The sequence below is a fragment of the Puma concolor genome, chromosome C2, assembly GCF_028749965.1.
Source record: "Puma concolor isolate L17-30 chromosome C2, mPumCon1.1.hap2, whole genome shotgun sequence".
Classification (NCBI taxonomy): Eukaryota; Metazoa; Chordata; class Mammalia; order Carnivora; family Felidae; genus Puma; species Puma concolor.
Genome location: NC_141675.1, coordinates 90652745 through 90674245, shown reverse-complemented (window position 1 = coordinate 90674245; position 21501 = coordinate 90652745). Strand labels below are relative to the sequence as shown.

The window sequence follows — 21501 nt, the reverse complement described above, 5'->3', positions numbered from 1 at the left end:
TATGGCCCTGTGGTCCATACTGCAGAAGCCTTTGTGGTTCTCAGAAAATAAAGATGGCTGCCCACAGGCCTCTACTTCCTAGTCCTTAGCTTCCAGGTTGTTTTTTTTTTTTTTTTTTTTTTAATTATTTTTAAATTTACATCCAAGTTAGTTAGCATACAGTGCAACAATGATTTCAAGAGTAGATTCCTTAATGCCTCTTACCCTTTTAGCCCATCCCCCCCCCAGCTTCCAGTTTTACAAGCAGAAGCCCTGTTATCCTCCTCAATTCACCCTCGGTGCTACTGCTCATCACATCTTTTGAAAATTCTTTTCATACAAATAAAAAACATACCCTCTTTCAGAATAACTTCATTCTAAGATCAATAATATGATTAGTCATCTAGATGTTGCCCCACTTGTAGGGATTTGCTCTCATGTTAGTTCCTTCCTCCTGGGCCTTTTATGGAAACCACATCAGGATGATAGCAAGGAACCTTCTCTTGTGCAACTGTAGAGATCTCTGGGCCACCCGTATCTCGCCTGGCCCTCTCCCTCCACCACAGTCTACCCCATTTTATTCCATGGCACTCTGCTCCCGACCACACAGAACCTCAGCTGCTCTGAGAGGGAACCCCCCGGTCCAGGTGTGCTAAGGTCCTGATATCTGGGGTAAAAAATGTGGATGGTCAGATGCTGCTGAACCATTATCAGTGAAATTACACTTCAGGGACATCATGTACCACGTGGGATTTTATAGACTACTTTTGTGTGTAATTTTGTGAAACCTAACCATTATTTTTGTGGAAAAACCATTTCCAAATGCTGCTACCTATGTTAAGATATGAAATCAGGGGTGCCTGGGTGGCTCAGTCAGTTGAGCATCCGACTTTGGCTCAGGTCATGATCTCACAGTGAGTTTGAGCCCTGCATAAGACTGTCTGCAGTCAGTGCAGAGCCTGCTTCAGATCCTCTGTCCCCCTCTCTCTCTGCCCCTCCCCTACTCGTGCTGTCTCTCCCAAAAAAGAATAAACATTAAAAACAAAAAGATAGGAAATTAAGGTTTCTCCTCTGAATTCTATCCTTTTCTTTCCCTTCTCACTTCCAGAAAACCTTATGGCCAACAGCACTGTTAACAACAAGAAAAAAATTTAAGCAATTTAAAATATCAGCACAATTTATTGTTCCCTGACCCATTAGATTAAAAAATTTCATTTATTTCCTCTCCCATTTCCTTTTCTCTGCTCCTGTCCCCTGCGTTTAGCCCCCCTCTGGCTTTGGTTCATCATTCAAGCAAACCCCAAAGAGACTCACTGCACTGAGGACAGCCCCACCCCCACACCAGCCACCCTATCCATGCCAGAAGTACCACTATTTCTTTGAGATCTGTTAGCCATTGGATCATTAATAAAGCCAACTTAGGTTTTGTGGACCCCTTTTTGTTTTTAAGAAACTCAGTTACTCTGATTTCACTGGATTCAAATGACACTAGAGGGTAAGGTAAGCGGCACAGGTGTTCCAACTCGCCTGGCACTTGAGGGAGCCAGGAGGTCCACCTAAACCTTCACTGGGGACTAACCAACAACGGACTCCCATCTTGGGGGAGTCCTGGCCGAGCCACTCAGGGGAAGTGGTCCCTTAAACACACATGCCCAAAAGCTGCCCCTTTGCCTCTGCTCCTCTCACCCTCCATGTGAAGTTGTACTTTTTGAGGATTTAGTCACCGCGTATGGTAAATTACCAGCGTCCCAGTTGCCCCTAAAACAGAGATCTCCTTTTTCTCTGCCACACAGACAAGTTTTACATGCCCTAGTTCCCCCGACTGCCCAGCTAAAGGACTCTGCTCCTGTCAGGGTGAGTTCCTCTGTGCTTTCTCCTCTGTGCAGTTATGCCCTCTTCTCTTCTTCCAGCCCATTTTCCATGACCACTTTCAAAGTTCTGCCCCTGGCAGCATTTCCTCACAACCACATCCAGCCTCTGGTGTGACTGGCTCCATTCTCCCATCTACACTCACATATATGGGTATGGTAGGCTATACTGATCGTTTACGATTCTTGGTGTGCACGGTGTCCTTTTATGTCCATTTGCTTCAGTACCCTACTACACTATACATTCCTTGAGTACTGAAACCATGTACCCTCCAGTAGCCCAGGAATTTTGTAATACTAATAGTGATAATAAAAATAAAACAGCTGATGACAAATTCTCTATGGTTTTGGATGACAATTTCATGCATCTGTTAAAAATCAGAGGCAATTTTACATCATTGTTAAGACTGTACTTTGGAACCAGGCTCTGGGTTTGAATCCTTTTCCATTTACTAGCTACATGATCTTCAGTAACATTCCCAACTGTTCTCTGCCTCAGTTTGTCTGAAAAGTGGGGATAATAATAGTACCTGCCTCCTAGGATTAAAAGACTCACTGCATAGAAAGTGCTTTGAATGTTCCCTGACATATGGCCAGCCAGCCATAATATTAGCTACGGTGTTATTTTTGAACACTTACTATGTGCCATGCAAAGTGCTCAAAGCCAGATGAAGATTATCTCCCATATTTCCCAAAATAATGCTGTGTGACGTTGGTGCCACTATTATTCCCCACTTTACAGGTGAGAAAATGAAGGCACAGTAAGGTTGTCACTCGCCCAAGGACACATAGTAACATACAATCTCCCTATGGAGAAGGGTGGGGACCGTATCTCTCTTTGTAGATCATGTGCCTTCCTCCTTCACTATAAAGAAATATAAGCCTATCCCACTACCTTTAAGGAGATCACATTCTCCAGGGTTGCCAAAAAGTCTTAAAGATGACATTGCTCATCCCTAGCCACGAAGACATGAAATGTCACTCTTGGTCCCAGACTATTTTTAGAGGTAAACACTGTTGGATTGAGGGTAGCTTGAATAAAGCAAATGTAAAGGGCAACATCCAAGTCCAAAGTGACTCCCTCATTACCTGCCATTTCCTCCTTGCCATGTACTTCTTCATCCGGTCCTTTGAGAGTTTCTTGGCCTCCATGTTCTTGGTGTCTTTCATTAGCCACGGATGCTGAAGGCACTCGGTGCAGTTCAGGCGGTTTCTGATGGAGGCAGAGATCAGAGGATTTCTGAACAGGAGGGCACCTCAGAGACTGCTGGTTAGATCAGAAATGGGAGGTCACCTGTCCTCGGTCCATCCACCATGATCAGGGTTACTGTGCCCCTGGCATTTTTCCTCTCTTGGTCTGGGTTACACTGACTAGATCAGAATAGGTTAGTGTTAAGGCCTAACCACCAAGTAAGCAGGTGGAGTCTCATGACCTGCCCTTGGGTCTAAGAAGTGTAAGTGCTTGGGGCACCTGGGTGGCTCAGTCGGTTAAGCGTCTGACTTGGGTTCAGGTCATGATCTCACAGTTTGGGAGTTAGAGCCCTGCATCGGGGTCTGTGCTGACAGCTCAGAGCCTGGAGCCTGCTTCCCATTCTGTGTCTCCTCCTCTCTCTGCCCCTCCCCTGCTCATGCTTTGTTTCTCAATAATAAATAAACGTTAAAAAATTAAAAAAAAAAAAGAAGTCGTCTAAGTGCTGGAGGGCAGATATTCTAGGATGGGGTCATTCTACTGGTCACGTGGGGAAGGGGCTGTGGAGGCCTAATCCTTTAGCCTCCCTATCTGGTGGAAAGGAAGGTAAAACATGAAGCCTAAATCTCTGAGAATCACTGAGTTTTCATGTCTTGTGATGTGGTTGAGTATCAGATTTTTCTTGTTAAAACTCAGAAGTATGTCCTGCATACAATCTATGCATTATGACAACCTTACAAACTGTACTCAAACTCATTTAATCTCTCTGAAAGCTCTGGGAATCTAGAAATAATTCAGGGCCATCACCTTAGTTATAATAGGACTAATAAAGCCCAAAGAACCAGATGCTAACACACATAGAAAAACGAGTATGAGGGGCGCCTGGGTGGCTCAGTCAGTTAAGCAGCCGACTTCGGCTCAGGTCACGATCTCGCGGTCCGTGAGTTCGAGCCCCGCGTCAGGCTCTGTGCTGACCGCTCAGAGCCTGGAGCCTGTTTCCGATTCTGTGTCTCCCTCTCTCTGCCCCTCCCCCGTTCATGCTCTGTCTCTCTCTGTCTCAAAAATAAACAAATGTTAAAAAAATTTTTTAAAAAAGAAAAACGAGTATGAGTAAATTTGCTAAGTATAACAAAATGTAGTGATCTTTAGATAAAAGGATCATGGATTATTTTAATTTTCCTATATTCAAATTTTCTACAACTTACATCATTAATTTTATACTAGATGAATATTTTTCAAAGTGCTGAAAGGTGGAGATTTCTGGTTAAAGAGATGCTAAGTTCAAGAGTTTATAAGAATCGAGTATCTTGACATTTGAAATCAGTTCTTTGGTGAATCCATTTTATGAGCACAGAGGGTCTAGTACAGCTCATTACTGAACTAATTCAACGTCAGATGAGAAAACAGATATATCCATATTGCCCCATTTACCAAATCTTCAGTGAATGAAGCTTGGTGGACAAAAACCATCCTGGACCAGAGTTATTAGGAAGGAGGTCTGCATCTCTGCAAAGCATCTTGGGAGCAAGGATTGCTCACACTGGAAGGGAACCTAGGTCCCCACAACATCCAGATTCTACCTGAGTAATGTCTATTTCTAACAAAGGCTGTGAGAGCAAAACACTAAGACAGCCTCACTGAAGGAGTGTGGATGTAGCCTCTGGAGGAGTTTGGCCTGAGGTGGTTACAAAGGACTGAGAGGTGGACACATATCGAGAAAATCAGAGCCATCTGAGAGACCTTCCAACACTCTTTTTTTAGCAACTGTGCTCTTGGTCCCAAACAGGGTTTCTCCCAGAGGGGAACAAGATAACTGGTAGCCTCCAGGGGTCTGTGGGCCAGGCAGACAGGGCAGAGCCTGCACCATAAAGTTACCTGGCGAATGCAGTCACCTACCTGTGGAGTTGGGCAGCCCTCCTCCTCTGGTGTCTGACCTATTTCAACACCACCCTTCTTCTAGGGCAAAGTGTAGAACTGCTCCCTGGTGCCAAATGCTACTTGGGTTGGGGGGGGGGCGGGGGCAGGGGGCTGGAGCCACACCCTGCCTCATCTGGTCACCAGTTTACAATGGGCCAGGCACCCAACAGGCCAGTTTCTCCCACCTGACAGCCTGCGGCTCCCTTCCCCCAGGCAGGCCAGCTTTCCCCACACTGGCACAGCCTCCAGCCTACCTGCTGTAATCCCGCAGGTTCCCTCGAGGGGAGAGTGCTCACCTATGGATTCCGCTCTAGCCTCCCAGCTGCACTCTTCTCTCATGGGGACACTTACCGAGCACCTTATGCAACTGTTTTATGTGTTCCTCCAACAACCACAACGGCAGCTCCCAGCAGCCCCCAAGGTGGAGGTGGGGAACTGCACAGTCTGCGCGGTGAATGGGGGAAAGGGCGCAGGCTGGGACAGAGCTGAGCCAGAGGTCTGAAATCATGGCCTCACTCTGGCCAGCGGGAGAAGGTACCACGTTCAGGCCGTCAGTTGTTAAGTAATTTAGATATGGAAAAGACATCAAGCCAGAATAGCCTGGGGGCATGATTAGGTCCACAATAGGGTACTTGCAGAGTCACCCCTGAAGAGGGGCTGAGGTTTCAGCATGGCATCCCCGGCCACAGCACACAAGAAAATAGAGGTTGTCAATATTCACACACACAAGCTGCCCCTCTCCCTGCAGCATCCATGAAGTGTTGCTTTTCAAGTGGGGTTTCTGTGCTTCTAAAGACCAGTGGAGTGTCTGGAACCAGGGAGCTGGGGGACCTAGGAAGACCCCCTTCACCTCCCCCGTTCTTGCAGTGCCCGCCCTCCACTCCTCAGTGGGAAGGGGCCCACGACAGGCAAAGGAGGTCCCTGCTTCTGGACACCAGTCCAGGGAGTGGGGAAGCTGTAAAGATGGAAATCTCAACTCATTACTTCATATCTTTCTTCAGTAAATTGCTGATAAAATCTTTGGCATCATCAGAGATCTCATCGAACGCTTCATCGTCGAAATCCCAGGTGGCTGAGGTCACGTTGGCTAGGGTTTCATTATCGTTGTCACCCATGAAGGGGGAAAGTCCACTAACCCTGGAAGATAAAAGCAGGACAACAGGTGAATGGGGAGTGGCTGATGGCAGGAAAGGCAGGGTGGGACGATCCCCCCAAGAGAGTATTGAGGTCAAAGGTGAGGGCCCTCAAAGCCCTGTACCCCTAATATTCCTGTGCCTGCCTCTCCTCCCACCTGAGGAAAGGAGAGAGGGTGTAGCTCACAGGCTTCTGTGGCCCAGCCTCTTCTCACCACCTGCCTGTGAGGCTGAGGGGAACGAATTCACTTCAGTTTACAGCTTCCACAGTACAGAGCATGGCCCCTCCCCCCGTCCTCTGTTTTCCCCCAAGGCCCAGAACCTTCTCCACGGCTCCCTTCATCTCTGTGCTGTGGCCACCCTCGTCAGGGACTGGTCACATGGTACAGCACTCACCACTGCACCCGCTGTCCCTGCCCCCTTCTACCTCTCGTCTTCATACCCGTCAGCACGAATGAGAGGGCCCAGCACACTCAGGACACTTGGCAAGCTCGGACAAACAGTAGACTTTGAATCAGCAACATGGGTTTGGTGATCTGTCTACACCAGTAAGCCTGAGGCACTTAGGCCAAACCAGAAAGCTTGCGTTAAGAGATACCAAAGCTGAGGAAAGAGCACAGTGTTTTCATTTGTGGGTGACCTTGGACATTTTCCTCCTCTGTATGATGGAGAACCTACTACTTAACTATACAGCAGTCACCACGTGTACCAATTCTCCTTCTCGTCTTCCTCTGTCTCCTCCTCCATCAACATCATCATGGCAGCAAACATTAACCAAACATTTACTATGCGCCAGGCACTAGGCAAACAGCTTAAAATAGATGAACTCATTCCATTTTTTTATCTTTTATTTTTTTCATTTGAGAGAGAGAGAGAAAGTGAGCAAGCATGAGCGGAGGGGAGGGGCAGAGGGAGAGAGAGAGAGAGACAATCCCAAGCAGGATTCACCCTCAGCACAGAGCATGACATGGGGCTTGATCCCACGACTGTGAGATCATGACCTGAGCTGAAATCAAGAGCTGGACACTCAACCAACTGAGCCACTCAGGCGCCCTGAACTCATTCAATCTTAACACCACCCTATAACACAGGTAACTCATTACTTTAACAGATGAGGAAATGGGCATTGATTGGGGTTAGGTAACTTGCCCAAGGATTCAGTCAGTGAGCTCTGAACCCAGGCATCTAGAGCCTAAATCTTCACTGCTCCTTTATATAAAGACCCCTGTGACAGTGAAGTAAACCATAGTTTACAGCTCTGGCACAAGGCCTGGTCCATAGGAAGGGGCTCTGTCTGTGACTGTGGATATTGCATGCTTCTTCTGTGTACAGTTCACCCGCATGGGCTCACTAATCTGTGACCTTGGGAGTGACACATTTACCAATAGTGTAAGCCAAATAAAATGTGTAAGACAAAGTACCTCAAAGCCAAGGAGAACAGATTTACAGCTTACTGGCCTCACCTCTTACTCCTGTGTACCTCCTCTTCATTCCAGCCATCCCCCTGCCATTCGCCCTGACCTGGGGCTGGCAGCATGGGAGTCAGGCCTATGCGGATGCACAGAGCCCCACCCTTAGAAGGCCCCACTGTTGGTTTAATACTCTGCTGTCAAACGGAAACTTGTAGTAATATTTGAACAAGTCATTTCATCTTTTTATTTTGCACTGAGCCCCACAAATTATGTAGCTGGTCCTGCCCTGATCCCACCTGAGTCCCATGAGATAGATCCAGGGCCCTCATGCCATCAGTGTTCCAAACTAAGGCTTCACTAATGTCCCTGCCTCCCAAATCCATATGAATCCATCGTCATAAACAATAACACAAACCCTTCTGGAACTGTCTCTTACATTCATAAGGCCTCAGCTGATGAAATGTAATAGCACCTGAAAACCAAGTTTTGTAAAACAAAACCCACTGAAATATTGTGAGGCAAGCTTGCCATGGGGGGAAACTTCTGGTGAGAGCTTTTGTAAAAAAAAAAAAAAAGAAAACTTTTGCAATGTGAGTGATCTTGCCCTGGTCAATATATTGGTGTTTTAGAATAACAGTTTTAAGGATGGCATTAAAATGTCTTATTTCTGTTCTGCTTGAAGAAGGCACGGGGCTAATTATTCTGGATTGCATGACAATGAAGAAAGGGTGGGAGTGTACCACTCCCGAGTCTGCGGGGTTATATGCTACTCCCTCCCCCATCTCTGGGCCTCAGTTTCCCCTTTTTACACCAAGGGTACTGGGCTAGAATTCCTAGGAGCTCCCAGCGGTCCCCATCTCTGTGATCCTGATCCTGTGTGACTTCAGCCAGTCCCATGGAGAAGCAGCCTGACCCTTGCTTGTCAGCATCTGCCTCCTCCGGTCTTTCCATTTTCCGTTTGAAATGAAGAGGGGTAAAGTCCTGCAGCATTCCAACCACTACAAGAAGGGCAGACAATCCTGCTGTGGAATGCTGAAACGTCCCCTTCTGTAAACTTCCTTTCCTAATTAGGGACTGCAATCCTGCAAAGATAGGGCTTAATCTCTGTAAAGTTCACAACTGGGGAGAGCCTCCTTGCTCCTCCTTCCTGGCAGCCCATCCGTCTGAAATACCCCCAGCCCTGGCTGGCTCCTTGCCGGCAGAGCTCCCACAGAATTCCTCCTGTTAAAGAGTATGTCTCTAAAATAAAACTTGCAATATACGCAGAGCATGATGACAAAGAGAGTGTTGGAATTTCAGTCATGTTTCTTGGTGGTGGAATTTGGCAGGATCTTAAAAAATTTTTTTTGGACTTTTTATTTATTACTAGAATTTGCATAAGGATCATGTATGGTTGGGTTGATCAACCCAGTCAACAAACATAATAACATTAGCATTCAAAATACAACTCTCCACCTCTCTTCCTAGTTTTATCTCATTTGTTAACTGAAGGGGATCAGAGTATGCCACTCCAAAATATGCCACTTTGGCATAAAGATTGTTTTGAGCTGAAGGCATTAGCTCTTTGCCTTCCCTTTCTGTCTAAAAGCAGGACAATGATTTCTTTTTTATTAAGGTGACAGAATTTCCGGGGCACCTGAGTGGCTTAGTCAGTTAAATGTCTGATTTCAGCTCAGGTCATGATCTTGCAGTCTGTGAGTTAGAGCCCCAGGTCAAGCCTGTTTCAGATTCTGTGTCCCCTCTCTCTCTGCCCCTCCTTCACTCATTCTCTCTCTCTCTCAACATAAACATTAAAAAAAAAGTGACATAAATTTCCATTTGTAAATATGTTCTCTCCTTTACCAGAAACAGACTCATCTTAACAGACCTTGCAAAACAACCTTTATTTACTACACATTTCCTAGTCACCTTCTCACAACTTACCCCTCCAGAAGCCCCAAACCCCTTTCCTTTGTCTAATAACAACAATAATCGCTTGCTCTTTGTTAAAATAGTATGTAAGCCCCCAAATCTAAACACCTCTTGAATCACATTTCTTTGTGAACTCCTACGCATCTTTTTTTTCCCCCTCTTGTTAATCTGTCTCTTGTCAGTTTGATTTGCAGGCTTCCAAGAAAAGAACCTAAAAAGGTGGAGGGAAGTTTTTTCTTCCTCCCCAACATAACCAATGGATTTATCTAGTTTTTACAAAACTATAGTCAGAGTGGGCAAGTTTTTAGATGCTCCACTTTTTTTTGTCACTTGACATTGCTGTTCACAAGTGTGTGCACAGTCTTCACATTCATTTTTAATGGTCGCTGAGAGGTCACAAAGGTCATGACTGCAGGGTGTTCTCATTTAATTCTTACTCTCTCACTGAAGCAAAACTTCACCCATCGAATCTGATGCCCACGGCTGTTTTGCTTGCAGGGCAGAACATCAGAACGGAGAAAGGTACAGAAATGCCTCTTGCACTATACTTTCTTCATGGTGTTTTTCAAGCAGCAGGTGACCCCACTGCACGAATGGCCCACTGAAACAGACCACACATCTGCCAGCAGAACTACTGAGTGCTTAGGAAGGTGTTAGTCTTTTGTCCCATTTTAGCCTTCAGATACTCATTCCCTGGTGCGGTGGGAAGATTCGAGAGGGCTGGGCAGGTCCCAGAGGAAGAACTGGGTATCCTTTTGTGCAGTGGCCTAGAAAGTAGACACCCTGGGTTAGTCACGCTAACCACAGCCCATGTCTCTGGAGAGAAAAACCTGCAGTGGTGGCTGGGACTGGCGTGGGCTCAGGGCACCTGGAGGATGCAGAAGCTGGAATCAGAGAGCATGTCTGCGAGGGCAGGGGCAGCTTTTAGTGGGGCTGTCTGTTCCCTCTGAAGAACCATGCACCAAACCCCAAGTCTGAGTATGTACCTGATGCTTGGGCACTAGGTCTTCTCCCTCGCTCACTGGGCTCATGTCCCCAGAAGTTAGATTTTGGTTGGGGATGGCCCCAGCTCTCTGGACCACAGTAGGTGCTCAACAAATGAGCTGAAGTAGGAAATCTGTCGCTGAGCCCAATAAGAAGATGGTAGGAAGAAAGCAGAGGAGTAACTGCCCTCTACCTTGGCTTGAAGCAGGAGAGGGAGAGAAGGAATTCTGGAGTAGGGGTGAGAGAAGGGCACACAGAAGGTTTCTGGTGTCCCCACAGGCAGTAAGGGAATGCTAAATGCTCAGAAAATAGGGGAGAGAAAAGCAAGAAAGGAAAGGAGGTCTTAGAAAAGGAGGCAAGGCTTAGAATATCTTCCATGTTGAAGTGTGGCCTAGAGCACTCCTGTCCTGTCTCCTCCTGCCAGAAACCAAATGGACATTACTAACACCAGAAGAATCTCCAGGAAATTCAGAGAATCTACCATCTCCCTCCAGAATCAGGGATGCGAGGGTAGGGGGGCCCATAACCCCAGCCACCGCATTTATACTCCGCCTGGAAAACCTGGGGCGGGCCACGAGGCCAGAACAGGATCCAGTGCCAGAACAGGATCTGCCTTGATATCCCTGAGGGGTTTCAGGAGCTCCTCCAACAAAGTCAGAAAAACCTACAGGGACAGAGCTCATGGCTCAGGGAGTGCTCACCAAATATACATTGAATAGTAAATGAGTTATCACTTATTTTCACAACTCCCTGGCCTCTCTCACTGGCCCCAGAAATGAGATGGAGGTGTTCCTCTGGTACAAATGTGGAAGGTGGCCCTGACAAGGGCTGTCAGACAGACAACCAAGCTCCAAAGAGAGGGACAGAGGACAGAACCTCTTCTGGGGACTTCCAGCAACAGCTCCAGAATTTTGCAAAGCGGGGTCTGAAAAAAGCCATTTGGCTGGCTCCACATTTTGTTTTGGGTGCCATGTGCTCTGCTGAGAGCCCTCACTCAGGAGAGGAGCTCCCAGTCCTCAATCCCCACTGTGAGAGCCAACAGGAAAAGTCCCAGAGGGCAGGGCAGCCCACAGTGGGGTACGCAGGAGCCAGGATGCTGCAGGAGGCTTCTCAGGGCCGGCCTGTGTCCATCAGGTCTGGCCCTCACCTGCCTCCCTGTCACACACATCTCTCCCCTCTTCTTGCACTCTGCTGCCCAAACACCCTTAGGATGGTGCCCCAGTCAGCAAAATTATGTTCTCCCCATTTCAAAAAGCTCTCCCTTATTTCTTGGTCTTAGCTTTAAAAGTAATCTAGTAAAGCAATAGAACATATTATCCAAATTGTTATGTTTCTCCACCTAAAATAATTTGCATTTTATTTTATTTATTTTTTTTAACTTTTTTTTTTAATGTTTATTTCTGAGACAGAGACAGAGCATGAGTGGGGGAGGGGCAGAGAGAGAGGGAGACACAGAATCAGAAGCAGGCTCCAGACTCTGAGCTGTCAGCACAGAACCCAACGTGGGACTCGAACTCACAAACCATGAGATCATGACCTGACCCGCAGTCAGACGCTTAACCAACTGAGCCACCCAGGTGCCCCTGCATTTTAAAATAAAGTACTCTTATGACTCAATAATTCTAGTTCTAGATTATACATCCAACAGAAATGCATAAAAGCATTCACTAAGACACATGTAACAGAATACCTGAAATATCCCAAACTGGCATCTATTAAAAACCCATCAATGTGAAATGGATAAATAAACTGGACGATGTTCCTACCGTGGAACACTACATAGCACCGAGAATGAACAATCTACAGCTACATACAATAAAATGAATGGGTCTCACAAACAATGTTGAGCAAAGGAAGCCAGATATGGCTCACTGTATGATTTTGTTTACGTAAAGTTCAAAAACAGGCAAAACTAGCACGTGACGTTAGACATGATGATGGTTACCTCTGAGGGATAGTGACTGGGAGGGGCACGGGGAGGGCTGCAGGGGCCGGACTAGTGTGGGGGTTCTTCATCTGGGTACAGGTTACACAGGTGTGTTCACTGTGAAAATTAAAGGGCAGTCCAGGCCCTGCCTCGTCCCTGACTAGTTGGACCAACTCTCCTAATTTCCTGGACTATCCTTACTTTAGCACTGAGAGCCCTATATCCCGGGCAATTCATCAGGAACTGGGAAGGCACTGGGGGAACTGGGAAGGCTGGTCACCCTCCAGGACCGTGGGAAATAGGCAGTCACGTGTACTTCCTTGGCCCCGGTCACCTCCGAGCCAAACAAAGATCAAATCCCTGCCCCGATTCACTCCCAGGTTTGTTCTGAGGATCAGACAGGAGCCCAGGTGAAAATCTGTGGGAGCAGATGATCCCAATGTGCAGCAGTGAGAAAACCGATGGAGACAGTTATGCAAATCTTGATGGCTGCAGAGGGACCCAGGGACTGAGCCAGGATACGAGACAACTAGATCTGGACATAATAAACTGACTGAAGATTGTTTCTCAAGTGCCAGGTGTCTCCCCCGGGGCCAGACATCCAGTGTGAGCACTGTGCAGCCTGGGGCAGCCCCAGAAGAGGCGACTGGGCCCACTGGCCTGATGTTTCTTATTTACCAAGGGAGCTAGGAGTACAGATTGGATGTAGTTTTTGTTACTCATTGCTCCCTTACTCCTGGAGTGAGGCTGGGGTAGGAAGACACAGGTACATGCACTACTGGCCAGGGAGTTTCTTCTCCGTGGCTCTGGGGGAGGAGGTGGTGGTGGTTGTGCTGGGGTGACCCTGGGCCAGGAAGAAGCTGACTCTCTGGGGTACGGAGTCCATGACACAAGTTTAACTGAGGGAGGCTATCCTGACACACCACAGTGAGACTAAAACTCCCGAGCATGTGGAAAAGCCACAGGGCACACACACAAGATCACTCCATTTCTGCTAAAGCTTTTGTAATGGTGGCTACTAACTAACCCTGGCTGTGCAGAATAACCTAGGGCCATTTATCATACTGGGGTCTAAAAAAGCATTCTTAGGCCTTCCTCCAGTTTTCTATGAAAACATAAACATTTCTGTTTGCTTCAACAATGAAAAATATTATTTTCAAAATGAATGCATGTGTATCTGCATCTTCAGAGGGACCATCCCATTACTGCGTGTTGCTACATGAGATCAGGGGCTGCCTCTGCGGCCGGTGACTATCGGCAGCCCGGGCTTTCAGAGACTCAATCACTAAGGTCCCGCCAAAGTGTGTTCCAGAGACTGCTACTCATAAGTGTGGTCCTTGGATCAGTACCACTGGTGACCTGGAACCTGTTAGAAATGTGGTTTGTAGGTCTCCCAGACCTTCTGAACCAGAACCTGCAATCTAAGGAGAGGCCTAGGTGATTCATGCATATTATTGTTTACAAAGCACTGGTCTACATTACTGGACTCCCCTTTTTGTTTTTTTTGTTTTGTTTTGTTTTTTAAGTTTATTTTGAGAGAGAGAGAGAGAGAGAGAGAGAGAGAGAGAGAGAATCCCAGGCAGGCTCTGGTTGTCAGCGTGGAGCCCAGTGCAGGCTTGATCTTAGGAATGAACCGTGAGATAGTGACCTGAGCTGAAATCAGGACACTTAACCTACTGAGCCACCCAGGCGCTCTGGCCTCCCCTCTTTTTCTCCAGCATTGTTAACTGAAATGGCCTCATATTTTCTACCTGATTTCCCAGTTCTAATTTCTGTGTGGCTTTCTGTTGTCTGTTGACCCCACTTAAGGCTCTACCATCAAAAGTGCTTATTAATTGGCCCATACAATAGGCTCATGGATGAGGCTTGCAGTTGGGGTCCCCCTGCCATGAGGATGGGGTGCTATCTTCTGAAGATAATGATGACACCCACAGGAGATGTGCACCCGGGCTCCCTGCCTCCATTGGACCCACGTACACAAGTGAGGGTAAATTACACCAGTCACATTCCATCCTCTTGGCCAAAGGCCCCAGCCTGGCCAGCATTAGGGACAGTCAAGGGCCCAGAATGGGGTCTCAGTGTCAGAGCTAGCCACTTCTATAGAAGTGCGATGTGGGCTGCTGACTTCCTCGGAAAAACAGGAGTCGGGCAGGCTGGTGGGAGGGGAATAGGAGCTGCCGCCCTCCTAACTCTGGGGTGGGCTACCCACCATGACCCATCCTGGCCCCTTCAATGTCAGGGCACCCTGGGGGCCCTCCTGTGGAGCTCTCTGCCCCTCCCCGACGTGCCCTGAGACTCACAGGATGTAGCAGATGACGCCGATGCTCCACATGTCCGTGGCATAGCCGATGGGCTCATAGTTGATCACTTCAGGTGCCACAAACTCTGGGGTGCCAAAGAGGACCTTCAGAGATCCTGCATTCTCTGTAACCAGGATGGAGAGGGATCAACTGCCAGAACATTCAGGAGCCAACCAGTGGTAAGTAAATGCTATCTGTGTGCATGGGAGGGACACAGACAAGGCCTGGCCCTCAGCTGCTTTCTGGGAGAGAGACACTCAGCCTCTTTGTAAACAGAGGCATCAATGTACCAGTGAAACTGACAAACTGCACACTCACCGGGGTGGGATGGGGAGAGGAGGCCTATTCGTCCCTGCCCCCAAGTTTCCATGTGTCTGTCTCTTCCATGAGTTCCCTGAAGAAGGGACTGTGCCTTGTGCTTGGCAATAATCTCTCACATTCACTAAGTCCTATGTACCCTGCTCCCTGTTTTATAAGGACTTTCCTATTTAATACTCTCGACAGCCCTGAGGGAGGTATGACCCTCATGTTCCTGAGGAAGAATAGGATAACCAGGGAAGATGCGTGATTTAGCACTTTTCACATGGCAGTCAGGACCTAAAGCCAGGTGGTCCCACTCTGAGCCACACCCTCCTGCCCCCCCCCCCCCCTTTCAACCCATAGCATCCTATCTCCTCCCAGAGCTAATGGGAGGATAGCCAGGAAAGACCTTAACCCCTTGGTCCCCCTCAAAGGACCAGAGATGCCCAATAGGATGCACATAAATACCATCTCCTGGGGGATCTATCAACAAAGGGGTGGGTGGCACACCTCTGGCCTGTGGGCCACACCTGGCCTTGTTCATGACAGAGCCCATAGCAAATATTCTAAGACAAACCATTTAATGGCCTTCAGATTGAAAGCTCTGCTCCAGCTCCCAGCTGAACCCTTCCTGACTCATTTTAGCTCGTCCCAGTTCTCAAGGCCATGGTAGACACAACTATCCCCACGTTTCTCACCAAGGGAGCCTGCACATCGTGTCCCTTGGGCTCTGACTGCCAGCTCCTGAGACCAGTGGTGCCCTATTCATTCAAATTAGGAATGCTTCCTGCCTGAAGGCAGGCCCTGTACACCAGCTGTTGCCCCCTCAGCAGGTGGAGCAGAGCAGGCTCTCGTACCCAGCATTGGCACTGATTCCCATGCAAGTCACAGCCTGGCAGAACCTGGCTCCCTCAGTATCCTCTCTGTAACAGGGCGCCCTGGCACTCGCTCCCCTCAGGGTGGTGAAAGGCCAGTCTGTGCCAGCTCTCAGGTTCCTGTTGACAGGGAAGTGGTCAGGAGGTAGAGGGGGAGGCTGTTGCTGAGACATTGAACAGCTACACGGGCAGGGAGAATGTGGGCAGGGTATGAGGCAGCTGGTTACGGACCGAAATGGCTTCAGGGCTGGGTACGAAGGTCCCTACCACCTTCTCCCATCCACCCACCTTCCCAAGGCAGGAATAGCAGAGAGGCCTCAGAGAACCCCAAACTAGGTCTGGGGTCCTTGTTCCAGCCCCAGCACCTCTCCTGGCCGGTCCAGGTGGAACCTGCTGGGCAAAGCTACAGTTTCCTAGTCTATAAACCAGGGTTCAAAATCTGCCCTGCTTCTCTCACAGGGTTGCTGTGAGAACCAAATGCAAGTATGAGAAAGTGCTCTGGAAACCGTAGGGTAGGATGCAAATGGGAACAGGCGCCATTGCCAAAATGAGGTGCTGCTGCGCCAGAGTGGAAGCTACAAGAGGGGACCATGACAACAGCCACAACAATAACGAAGAGCTAACACCTACACAGTGCTCACTATGTGCAAGGCACTGCTTGCATCACCTAACCTATATTAACTCACTTGACCCCCTAATAGCTCTATGAGGTGGGTATGGCTCTTATCCCATTTTACAGATAAGGAATTTAAGACTCTCAGTCAAGTCTATTTAGTGACAAGGGCAGGATCTGAGCCTCAGCAGCCGCCACGGTCTCCAATTTCAACTCCAACACAGTGCATTCCCTCTCGTGCCCAGTGTGTGGAACACAAACGGCTACCTCCACTGCATGTGGGTGACAACAGGACGGGTGGATGGCCTTACCCAGCTTTCTGGCCAGACCAAAGTCGATGAGCTTGATTCTGGTGCCAGTCTTATTGACACACATGATGTTCTCAGGCTTGAGGTCCAGGTGGACGATGCCCTGCTTGTGGATGTACTCCACCCCCTCCGATATCTGCCTCATGTACTGGATGCATTCCCGCTCCGTCAGCTCAAAGTCCTCGTCAATGATGCGCTCGAACAGCTCACCCCCCGACACACTGCGGGAGCAAAAGGGATGGTCAGATCACAGGATTGCGGGGCCCAGGGCTGGCAGGGGGTCTGGCCAAGAGCAGGCTGGGAATGGGGTGGGGAGGATGGTAGGGGGACTGGCAGGAAAACCTAGGTTAAGAGGGGCCTGGCATTTCTGCAGCTTCCTGAGTTCCAGTCCCCTGCCTTGTTATGTTGGTCCCAGTTTCCATTGTGTGAGGAAGCCCTGGACCTCCTGGTTTCCCTGCTCGGGGGAACTTGTTTGTGCCCACTATGCTGCTGGGGGATTCAGGGGAGCATCTGGGCTGGGCAGTTTCAGAGGTGGTCACGAACTGAGAGATCTAGACATCATCTCCTCGACACAAAGGGCAACCACCAACCAGGGTGTGTAATGACGACAGGTGTGTAAGGAATCGCTCTTACAAGAGCTGAAGCTTAAAATACTCACGGCACCCATAAGCATCTGTTTTGCATAGCCAGGATCAGAAAATTATCTGCAATAATAAGGAGGCTTGGCACATTTTCTAAAATTCACTGGCTGTTACCCATTACACTCACAGTTGTGATCAGTTGGCCTCCTCTGGCCAGGCCTATAGTTTCAGTTACTTCCTCCAGGTAAAACTGTTACACCTGTTCCCTTGCCCAGGCTGGAAGTATAGTATACCCTCCTGTCTGGATAGACTTTGGATCCTGACTGTGGTGTTTCTGGAGCTCACAGTGGGCATCTTCTGCTAAGGACTGGCCCAGAGGCTATAGCCAGCCAGCACATCGCCCTTCAGGGCAAAGGCATGGCCTTGCCTCCTGAGTTGCATGGGTCCTTTCTGTTCCCCTGTCCCAGCCCTCTGACCCACCTTCCTTCCTTGCTGCTCAGAAAGTTTAAAGCATCTCCCCAGTGAATTTTATAGCATCCAGACATCAGTAAGCTGTTCTGCAATGGCCTATAGGTCCACCAGCTGAACACAGCTGAGTAGGCTTCCTTCTGGGCCTGTCCTCTTCCAAGGGACTTCCCTCTTCTTTTTTGCAGGGGAGGGGGAAGGGACATTTCCTCTTCTAAGGGGAGCCATCATGAAGAAGGGAAAGAGCTGAGTGTGGATCCTGTCCCTGCCTTTTATAAGCTGTGTGACTTTGGGCACATTACTTAACCTTTCTGAGTCCTGGTTTCCTTACCTGTCCCTACCTCATAAAATTGTTAGGAATGAAGGAACTTCTGCAAAGCATCATTCCTGACACACAGTAGGAGCTCAGCACATATTAATTACCATTTGACAACCTGTAGTGAGTCAGGTGGATCTTGTCACTGACCCCTGCTGGAGGGACAGACAGGGATGCAGCGTGGGGCCTAGCACACCACCGCCTCCATCACCAACACTTCCTGGGAGGGCTGAGCCAGTGGCCACTGGGGACGCTAGAACTGACACTCTAGAACCAACAGAGCAGGAGGTCCCTGGGTGGCCAGCAGGTGGCGCCTTTGTACCAAAGCCTTCCATTTCTATTGCTCTCTACCAAGGCTCCAAGTCAAATTCTAATCTACATTCCCAGGTCTCTTGGGAGCCTTACTGTCTCCGTTCCTCAATGTCCTCATCTGGAAGATGCACATAAAAATAGCACCACCTCACAGGGTTGCTGTGAAGACTGAGTGGATTAATACAGGTAAAGTGCTTAGCAGAGTGCCTGGCACATAGTAAGTGCTCAATAATGTTAATTACCTCCCCCCCCCCCCCCAAACCAGTTGGGACCCTTATTGAAAATACAGACTCCCAAGATCTTCCCCTGTAGATTCTGATTTAGAAAATCTTGGGAGGATCCAGATGTTAGCCAGATAATTCTTATGATGACACAAGCTTGGGAAATACTGGCTTCCAGCTTACCCAATAGTTGCCCTTGGGATGGCAGCTGAAATTCAATTCACCAAGAAATTCCTTTGAGAAAGCACTCCCGATTTCCCCATTTGAAATGATCTTTCCCTCCCTGGGTTTTCCACAGTCTTGTCTCTGAGCTTTTTGTATCAAGTCTGCCTTAGCTTATGCTTGTTTGCAAGTATATGTGGAAAAGGTCTGGCTCATCTCTAGACCTTTATTTACACCTGGCCATATCTGGCACCGACAAGGTGCCCCAAAATTTAAATGCTTTTAAATTTAAAATATTCTGGAAAAGCAAGCAACCGTTATTTTAAGTGCCTTTCGGAATGTCTGAGGCAATGTGTAGTGGAAATCTGAGCCACGGAGGTAATTACTACTGCATTTCTAGAGGTAACCTATTCAATGTAAGTTCAAATAGGTCCAAACCTATTCAAATGTACTTAATGTATTTTGAAAACTGTTCCGTGGTCCATTTTCTAGGATGGAAGGGATAACATAAATAGGATTAATGGTTCTGTGTAGGTTTCTCTTCAAAATACTCAAGGTTAGGGTGGAAAGAAGCTGCCACCCACAGAGATGATGCCAAGGGCCAAGGCTGAGCCAGAGGGAATGTGCTCTTAGTAAACGGACAGTGAGCCAGTGAGTGAATACCTACTACCAAGGCTACCTAATCCCAAGGGATCAAATTCATTCCCCAAACTGTAGACCTTGGCCAGCCCCCATTGGCAGCCAGAAGGTATGGCGTTTCAGGGGACTCCAAACTCCATACCCAGACCCTCTACTCCTTGCTGAATATTCTTTGCTAAATTTTGCCAATGGTAGCACAAAAGTGAGGTGGGCGGTGGATGACTTGGTCTAAATCGCACTTCTGCTTCACTGCTGAGGGTCCCACTGCCCCTTGGAATGTCCCGAGCACACCCAAAGGACAAGCCCAGATTGCAGGCCAGGAGCCTGAGGGAATCTCCATGTCTGGGCAACACTGCTATAAAGGTGGGGGCTTGTCCTGTGATCAGAGGTCAGAAAGGCTGAAGGCACACATTACTTCTGATTTCTCACTGTGTCTGAGGCAGCTGAACAGACAGAGAGGCCCCTGGAATATATTTTCACTTTTCTACATCACCAGGCATTATCTTTCTCTTCATCTCAGTTTCTCCATCAAACAAGGAGAATAGCAAATGGTACCCTCTGCAAGCTAGCCTTTGCCCTCTCATGGCTGAGTCTGTTTAAGCTGGAAGAGAAGTACAGACCGAGTGTGAATGTGCTCCCACTTCTTTGGTTGAGCTCCTATCAAGGGGCAAGCTCTTTACCCCAAGTGCAGAAGAATCATCTGGCATCTGTGCGTGTCAGATTGCTCCTGCCCCTGGGAGAGATGTGGGGAAGAGGGATGAAAGCCAGGCCAGCCGAGGCCTTCTTACGTTTTCTCTCAACATTTTCCATCCAGCTTGCCAACTCGCATTTCCACGCTAAGTATGGTATTCTGCCCACTGGTGCTGCTGCCCGGCCTCTCCCAGGCTTGGCTGCCTCCTACCCCACTCCCGCACCCTCGCACAAACTTGCCCAAGGCTTAACATCTAAACATAAGACATTTCTCCGCATGTCCACGCATGCCCACACTGCCTGGACCCAGCAACTTGTTCTAGAATAAATGTGAATTGTTGCAGCCCACAGGGCTATTGTAAGGCTGTGATGGGTGAGGCCACAGACACGGGCTACTCTTGCCTGGAAGTGGGGAGGTAAGCTTAGACGGGGGCTGAAAACCGATTGTAAGATACAAATTCTAAGACACAAATGCAGCTTTTCTTTGGATCGTTTACAGTTCCACAGAATTGCTGAAGTTTAGATGCTGGAAGGACTTAATAATTAGAAAATCACAGCTTGGCAGTAACAGGACCAGACTCCAGCTCTCCTGAATTGTAGGGTTTGTTCCACAACACCTAGTTGTATGTTAAATGCTCACAAAATAATTTTAAGTGAAAAAATAAAAAAGACCATGACACAGGAAAAGTCAATGTATCATACTATTAAGTCCCAATTATACAGCACAATGCCTGACATACATTATTCCATTTAATCCCCACATCATTCATAAAGCAGCTTATATCCTCTGTGTACAGATAATAACACTAAGGATAGGCAAAGCTGAGTTACTTATTCAAGGCCACACAACAGGTAAGAGGCAGAGTTGGATTGATGGGAGATTTATCGGACTCACTTTGGACTCTATGCTTTTAACCCACTATAGCTTTTCCAAATGTACATAAACCGAAAGGAAACACACCGAAGCCATCACAGAGAGAGGGTAGAAGGTCACACCTCAAGCCTGGGGAGGCCTCACTGGCCTCACCCTTCCTGGGAAGGAAGGTGTTGGTAGAGCCCCCTCCAAAGGACAGAGAGTCCTGGCGCTCAAGATGAGCAATTCAAGGATGTTGAAGGCTATTTCACAATAGCTCTAAAGATTTCAGATGCACATGCCCTTTGATCTAGCACACCCACACTTCCAGGAATTCACCCTACAGACGTACATAGGAGTGAGAAGATGCAAGTACAAGGTTACAAACGCTGCTTATTTGCAAAAGCAAAGGCCTGGAAACTGTGAAACCGCCTTTCAAAAGAAGACTGCTCGAGTAAACTGTGGTTTATGCATGGAAGGAAATTCCACGGGCAGGGTGAACGAGGAGGCCTATCAGCTACTGGCATGTTCACAGCAGTTCATACC

At 48.2% G+C, this 21501-nt stretch overlaps 1 protein-coding gene across 7 annotated transcripts in view; it reads right to left on the bottom strand.

Annotated features, from left to right (window-relative positions):
- Positions 1-21501, bottom strand: part of MYLK (myosin light chain kinase) — a 281125-nt gene that overhangs the window by 10074 nt on the left and 249550 nt on the right. For all 7 annotated transcript variants that reach the window (XM_086675230.1, XM_086675227.1, XM_086675228.1 and 4 more), the window contains 4 exons: positions 16720-16937; positions 14621-14744; positions 5938-6090; positions 2937-3060 (listed from right to left, as the gene is read on the bottom strand). In XM_086675230.1, coding sequence (XP_086531356.1) covers positions 2937-3060; positions 5938-6090; positions 14621-14744; positions 16720-16937 — 619 coding nt within the window. The remainder of the gene's footprint in view (positions 1-2936; positions 3061-5937; positions 6091-14620; positions 14745-16719; positions 16938-21501) is intronic.